The sequence below is a fragment of the Musa acuminata genome, chromosome BXJ1-9, assembly GCF_036884655.1.
Source record: "Musa acuminata AAA Group cultivar baxijiao chromosome BXJ1-9, Cavendish_Baxijiao_AAA, whole genome shotgun sequence".
NCBI classification, from domain to species: Eukaryota; Viridiplantae; Streptophyta; class Magnoliopsida; order Zingiberales; family Musaceae; genus Musa; species Musa acuminata.
In genome coordinates this window covers 5,141,701-5,149,213 of record NC_088335.1, presented here as the reverse complement: position 1 = coordinate 5,149,213, position 7,513 = coordinate 5,141,701, and the positions used below count along the sequence as shown (strand labels likewise).

The 7,513-nt window shown below is 45.3% G+C and overlaps 2 protein-coding genes across 2 annotated transcripts; one reads left to right on the top strand and one right to left on the bottom strand.

Annotated features, from left to right (window-relative positions):
- Window positions 1-260: 260 nt before the first annotated feature.
- LOC103997527 (probable phospholipid hydroperoxide glutathione peroxidase) lies at window positions 261-2,944 on the bottom strand. Its single transcript, XM_065082276.1, has 6 exons — window positions 2,695-2,944; window positions 2,527-2,603; window positions 1,581-1,642; window positions 1,383-1,501; window positions 597-764; window positions 261-513 (listed from the first exon to the last, which is right to left on the bottom strand). Exons 1-6 carry the CDS (start codon window positions 2,839-2,841, stop codon window positions 481-483), a joined length of 606 nt encoding a protein of 201 aa, XP_064938348.1. The 5' UTR covers window positions 2,842-2,944; the 3' UTR covers window positions 261-480.
- A 1,071-nt stretch (window positions 2,945-4,015) lies between these two features.
- On the top strand, window positions 4,016-5,407 carry LOC135592669 (ribonuclease 3-like). The gene is made up of 4 exons (XM_065082274.1): window positions 4,016-4,218; window positions 4,364-4,537; window positions 4,618-4,810; window positions 4,891-5,407. The coding sequence occupies exons 1-4, from the start codon at window positions 4,117-4,119 to the stop codon at window positions 5,298-5,300; spliced, it is 879 nt and encodes a 292-aa protein (XP_064938346.1). The 5' UTR covers window positions 4,016-4,116; the 3' UTR covers window positions 5,301-5,407.
- Window positions 5,408-7,513: the final 2,106 nt, after the last annotated feature.

Here is a 7,513-nt window from a genome sequence, read left to right as displayed (position 1 = left end):
ACGTTATTTGGTTATTCAAATAATTATTTTTATATAATTTCATGCTACCATTAAAATTTTCTCCCATACAAATTATATTTATATAATTAATATTCCATATGATAAGTGATAATTACAAGTTTAGCAATTGATAGAGTTTAGTACAACGAAGGATTTAACTATCGATTGGGTATCAATTTTGATGAATAAATTAGCAAAAGATATAAATAAATAAATAATCATACAAATCCATTATTATCGTCACTGAAAAATCATACAAATGAATGTTCAATATTGTTCTCTATTAGAACTCTTAAATACGGATCGATATGTACCGGTCCAATTAGTATTTGAGACTATTTCTAAATTGTCACATATGCTTCCACGAAGCAATAGATCATGATAACTTTCTTCACATAGTAACAGTCGCAAAATGACCCAAGGCAATTTCCAACTAGAATCATGCATTAACAATAGTTTGATCAGCACATCTACACGCGATCATGAAGTTGCCAACAGCTTCTGAATGTCCTTCTGCATCAAGAGCAATTGTGGTGATGGTAAGCTTGTTGCAGATACAAAGTTGAAAGTAAATGGCAGCTAGCAGAGAGTAGAACCTCGATTTTTAAGGGTGATGTCGTCGGTGAATATCTGTCAATGACATTCCCATCTTTGTCCACGAGAAACTTTGTGAAGTTCCACTTGATGCGAGACCCCGGGAACCCACCTTTCTTTGATTTCAAGAACTTGTACAGAGTTGCTGCATTGTTGCCATTCACTTCAATCTGGAATTACATGAGCAAGATGCCAAAGTTACTCTACATTTGCGAAATTTCATAACAGCACATAATTATTATCTGTCATTATATTCATTTTGTGGTTATGTAGAACTTTTATCTGTTTCTTTGCCTTATTTCTGTGAATTTAGATGAAGATACTCGATCATTCTAAAAAAGACTTGAAAGCCCTAAAATATGCATCATAGTTCTATTTCTCTGTTTCATCTTCCTTTTTGGGCAACCAGCTCACTTTTCTTGTGAGCTGGTTGCCAAATAAGCATCTGGCTTCTAAAGACCCTACCAAGCAAGCAGGTGAGAGCAGAGCAGGTCGAAGACATTCTTTTACACTTCTCGAGACTTAAGCAGGCTAAGGTTGCTAGCATATAGGGCGACAGAAAGAGGATTACAGTTTGTGTCGAGCAATAACCTTGCAATAATTATAAAAAAAAGGTTCCAGCTTTGTTTCTACAAGAAAATCTTTGAGATAGAGACAAAGAAGTTGTAGCTTAAGATATTATTTTGCGGATTCTGTAGAGTTGAAAAAAAATGGGGGAAAAGTAAAATGTATTAAAGAAATTAGCGATCCCTTCTGCATGAGAGTATTCTTTGCCATAGAGCAATTACCTTATCAAATATAGGAAACTCAGCTTTGAACACTGTGCAGGCAGTCTCCTTAATTTCTTCAATGGTTCCTGGCTCCTGACTGGCAAACTGATTGCAAGGAAATGCTAATACTTCAAATCCTGTTTAATGATTCCAACATCTTTGCATAAGAACATGAAAACATTGAACCATATAGTATGAAAAAGGAAGAAAACTGACCCTTATCTTTGTACTTGTCATAGAGAACATTCATTTCCTTGTAGTTGGAATTTGTGAAACCACTGCAGTAATCAAGAGTCGGAATCAGAGTGAGGCAGACAAACAAATATCTGAAGACCAAAATTACTGCAATAGTTTTAGCTTCTAAGCAAAAAGCAATTGATACTTGCAACTGCAACACAGGAAAGGTACATAGCAACCAGGTTATAGATAACAGTATCTCTTTATGTGCAGGATTGATTACCTTACACCTTGTTATTTGCTTGGAAGTCTCAAATAGAGCAATCCCTAAACACAAGTGCTCATAGTTCAGGGAAGTGTTACAAGAAGTTTCACTTTTGTCTAACTTAGTTTAAATTGTAGGTGAAAGATTAGGCCACAACAACCCATCAAAATTTTTCCAGGGCACTCAAGATTACCATTCAAGAAAATTGCTTGTATTCGATTAACTAAAGCTTATATATTAAATTATTCTTCATAAACACAAACTTTATGACCAAGAACAAACTGATACTCTGCCCTTCCTTTTTTCCTTTTAGCAGATCTTCCCACATTCATGACCACAAAGGGAGCAAACCTTAACCCTCCTCTTGTGCATGAAAGTGAAATTTACAAACATTTCCAAATTGTTTACTGAGACTCTATAGGACCCTGCAAGCTAGACAATTTCACTACCATCCATGCTTTGAGATGAAACAATTGAACCACTTTGCAAAATTTCATAGTAAATCATTGTGCTGCACAATCTTAGATTTCCCTTTTCTACACCGAATGCTCCCTTCAGTCCTAAATGCAGCACATGAGATCAGGAAAGTAAACCCTAATTCAATACCCTAGGAAGGAAGGACAACCATCAACATTTTTCTGTCATGCATGCATTCGGTGTTGTCCAAAGACACCAGTTGTAATGTAATATTCATTAGAAAAGCTTGGCATCGGCAAATACCACTTGGAAGCAACGTTGACAATGAGAAGAACCTTCCCACTGTAGCTGCCCAGGTTGACATCATTCCCGTCCATATCCTGCGACATCCAACATATCATCTTGAGAAATAAGGTAAAAGAAGGCCAAAGAAGAGGAAGGGGGGAGAAATAAATCGAAGCCATGGCATACCTTCACAGCGATGTCATACAAGGATCCGGGAATATCTCCGGCCATTTCTTGAAGAGGAGGAGACGGCCAGTCGAAGAAGAAGAAGAAGAAGAGGACGGCGACAGCCAGGATCAGGGCGGAGAAGGCCCAGCTCCGGATCGGATGCATCGGTACGGCCGACGGCGTAAAAGGGAAGAGAAAGGAAGAAGATTCGGCGAGACCTTACGGACCTTTGCACTGTTCGAGTCTTCGTTCTCAGTTCCGATCACACAATAATGTCAACAGGCATAAATTTTTATTTAATAAATTTAAATTATTATTTAAGTAAACTAATGGTAGTATACATATCCAATTCATATAATATGTAATATGGGATTAAAGATATAATATTTCAAATGGACGAATATGTTTCGATAATGCATGGTTGAAAGCATGCTAAAAAATGAATAAAATATTTTACGGATTTTTTCTTGATCGATTTTTTAATATATTATTTTATTATTATTCACTTGCTTGTGTTTTCCCTCTTGGTCTTAAAGTCTTTTAATCCCTAATATAGATGAAGAGTATATGATTATTCTAAGATCATAAAGTTTTATATATTTATATATATATATATATATATAGTAAATTCTCTCAAAAAAATCTTAAATTTTTTATTTTCTTTTTCCACTAGTGTCACTTTTTGTTTTATTTGCTTTAGTTATTTTCTAAAAGATGAGATTATTTCTGATTTATATCGCATCATATAATCATTTTCATCTCTACCCTCACTCTCGTTATGTCCTTATTTAATAAAATTATCTTTCGCTTCCATCCTCCTCGTCCTCAATCTCCTTTTCTATTTCTTAGATTCCAAGCCCTTTTTGTCGAATGAGCATGCCCTTGCTTGCTTCTGCCACACTATTTTTGTTGCTCGATCATACAACTCAAACAACATGGGAAGAAAGTGTACGACGATGGTTAATAAGATGAGTGTAATGTATGGGAAGGGTAGGGTCCATGGCTGGTGGAGTTGGTTGCCTCCTCCCCCATAAAAACATCGACAACATTAAGTATTGACGATGCCTCATAGTCCACGGTGGTAGCAAGGGGTGGAGATGGGATGGAGATATGAATAATCCTATAGCTATGAGAGACCATAATCAAATAAATTCCTTCTTTTTTTCCTTTGACTTCCCAACCCACTATGATGGCGAGATGCGGGAACGTCCAACAGGTTTCACGTCGGTGTACGACATTTAAAGCGAAGTGCATTATTTTAAGACCCCCTGACGGCAGTCGCGGTGCATTATCTTATATTATACTCATGAGAACAATATCGATATAGCCCAACAATTATCGGCAGGTGGGTGTGTCTTCACTGTAGTGATTATATAGAGCCATCAGACTCGTCACCTCACGAAGGGTCTCTCCCCCGATCATCCTCCCCACCTCTGCAGAATGGCTGGCTCAAAGGCTCTTCCCACGTTCTGCTTCCTCTTGTGTGCCGCCTCTTGTGCGCTAGCAGCTGCTTCATACGACTACATGATCCTGTCTCTCATAGTACCTAATTCCTCTCTCTCTCTCTCTCTCTCTCTCTCTCTCTCTCTCTCTCTTTTGTTTCGGCTTTACAGAAAGCCTTTCTTGTGCAAACGATGACTCCTGCGGTGAACTGCTAATGAAGTATAATGGATCGTGACTCGTGCAGTGGCCGGGGACTAGCTGCCAGCCAGGGTGGGCCGGGAAGCCGACCTGCTGCGGTGACCCGCTCATCGACAACCCCGAGATAGACTTCCTGGTGGAGACCATGGAGACTTACGACAGCGCCACCGGCAAGCTCGTCGCCAACTGCGAACCCAGCTGCCGCTTCTTGATAAACCCGGTAATAGGCCTGATTGGATCTATGCAGTCGATGATCTCCGCTGCTCCCGACCCACACTGATCACTCTGCGCATGCCACAGCTTGTCGATCTGTTGGACGACTTGAACGCCTACTGGCCCAGCTTGAGCTGCCCAGCCCAGAACGGGATGCAGAAGTGGAAGACCGCCTGGTGTACCTACGGCAACTGTACCAGCCTCGGCGAGGTGAATTACTTCGGCCGGGCGCTTCAGCTCCGGGCTCGAGCGGACATCCTGCATGCCCTCGGCTCCAAAGGTAAGCAGCCCTGCCCTGCATGCCGACCTCGAGCTTACAAGTGTCTGCAGCTAACGCATGGATCTGTTCCTGATCTCAAGCCATCATCCCGTCGGAGACGAAGAGCTACAGTTTGGAGGACATCGAGGACGCGCTGGTGCCCAAGATCGGGTTCTCGGCGGTGGTGGAGTGCACCACGGAGATGGGCGTGCTGAGTCGGGAATATCTGCTCTCCAGAGTCCGCATCTGCGTCTCCGCCGACGGCAAGTCTATCATCGGTTGTCCCTTCGCCAGGAAGAGCAACTGCGGCAGCAAGGTCAAGTTCTACCCGTTCACGGACGACATGCTCGGGCGCCCGCGCCGTCCGGCGGCCGATCATATCAAGTTGCCATCGGACAAGGCGATATGTGTACGATGTCATGCGGATATCATCATCATCATCTTGGCACTAAAACACGATGATTTGCCTGTGTGTAGGATGTCATCGTCGTCTTGCCATCTGCTGGAATAAGATGATGTTTTATAATCTCTATCTCTAAGATTAATCAAATAATCACATAGCATATTACCGGTCATGAACAAGTTGGGATTTTAATTAATAAAGGTAAAATTTCCATATGTTTGATGTCTTTTAGTGAACAAAAGTACCATGGCTAATGAGACAGCACGGTTTGGTCCACGGGTCGACGTCGGAAACTTCTGGTGGAATGATTAGGATGATGAGGTGGTTGCGCCTCTCAAGCGTTTCGGGCGAGGGTTGAGGCGGCAGAGTCGGTCGGGTCCTCGTGAGCGACTGGGGGTTAGCACTCCGAAGCCAACCGACCCGAGCGTCGTTTATGGCGAGATGTGTCCTCTCGTCCCGGAGATAGTTGGCAATCTTTCCGCACGACGTGGGCACACCCTTGAGATGGGAGATGCAGGTCGACGCTGGTTGGGATCCAAACCGCTGGACCACCCTCCTCTGCGCATTAAGTGACAACTTTAGGGTGGAGACGCTCGCAGCTCAGTGTCGATCACCTCCCTGCAAAACGACCTTCGTCGGGTGTCTCCCGACTTTGGCTCCTCCGACGAGCAAGTCAGATTAGTTTGGATTCCCCTATTTTTTCTTCCTCCTTTTTTTCTTCTCTCCTCGGGATCGGACGGGGTTATTTATACTTGAGTGTGAGAGTTGGTTGTGCCTCAGTTCGGCGTGGCCACTGACTTTCGTGGGGGTGGGATAACTTCTTTGACGAGATGGCGTCCTTGGAGGTGCTTGAGCGGCGTCAGACGACACTATCCCAAAAGCAGACGACACCGCCTTGAGCTCTTGGAGTGGTCAAGTCGCACAATAGCATAATACCGAACTTGACGTGGCGTGCACCCCATGGTTCTGGTGGCGTATGGCGTTGCGTTCGTGGCTGTTGGTTTGTGACGTTTGTTGGTGATTCATCTAGAGCCAAAATATGCCCTATTACTTCTCCCCCACCTCCGGGGCGTGCCGACGGATCCCCACAGTATTTAGATTGGTCTCTATGGGCGGCCTTCATAGGGCAAGGCTGTTGTAAGAGGCCCGTCTCTTTGATCTGGAGGAAGATCTCGATGCGGGATGCGTTTAGGAGGAGAGGTGGGGTTCTTGGGAGTAGCAGCTCTTGTCGGTTGGGCCCCCGGCGGGGAGGCGTCGGGAACGCCGAGGTCGTTCCTCGAGACAGCTCCATCCTGGGCTTCTTGACTTCCACACGCCTCCTCGCCACCAAAGCCTCGACGACAACGTACTGGTTGGCGCGTAGAAGCATCTTAGAGATGGTCGCTGGCGGCTTCTCGATCAATGACCAAAAGAACCTTGAAGGTTTGAGACCCATCATAAAGGCTTGCAAGATTAGAGAAGAGTGAGCATCTGAAAAACCTCGGATCTCGGTGCGAACCGTGCCACGAACTGAGAGAGCGACTTGTCCTCGCGCTAAGATAGTGCACGCAAAGTGGCCATGGAGGGCCTGGGCCGCGCGCTGGTGAGGAAGCTTTGCTCGAATTCCTCGGTCAACTGGTCGAAGGACTAGACTGAAGCTTGGCGCAGCCAGCTGAACCACGTCCGCATCGGAGGCACCATAGAGGGCCATCTGGGCCTGGAATACAGAGACATGCTCCATGGGATCGAGCCTCCATCGTACGTTTCCAACGTCGGGAACCTGAAGTTGAGGGGTACCGGCTTATCTTGTACTTCTTAGGTAAAGGGGGACCCGCCTGAAATGCCCTCGTTGGGCTCACTACGCGATCTCTGAAGCTCGCGCTGGAACGCGTCTAGGTGCTGATTGACCCGGGACAACTGGGCTCTGAGTGAGTCGTTCGCCGAGTCAGACGATATAGTATCAGGCTCTAGATGAGATGGGGTGGCTTGGCAAGGTGCAGGCACATTCTGCACGGGAGGACCCCTCGGGTCCATTGCTCGCCATGAGGCTGCCCCAACCCCGAGCTGTTCCCCGTTCGAGGATTGTTGGGCCGAATTGGTCGGGGGCGTCGGGGGCTGCCCGATTTTGGGGGTGATCGGGGGCGAGTGAGTGCATCATGCCTGTCATGGTCTGTACTTGCTTGGTTAGGCTAAGGAATGCCTCATGCGTCACAGCCGGGCCCCCCAGGGCAAGCCTCGGGGGGGACAGTCCCGGGTCGTTGATCAGGCGCCAGTAACGATCAAGAGTTGAAATTGGTATCCTTCCGTCCGTAGGGGAGGAGAGGGGTTGTCCTTCTGGCTCA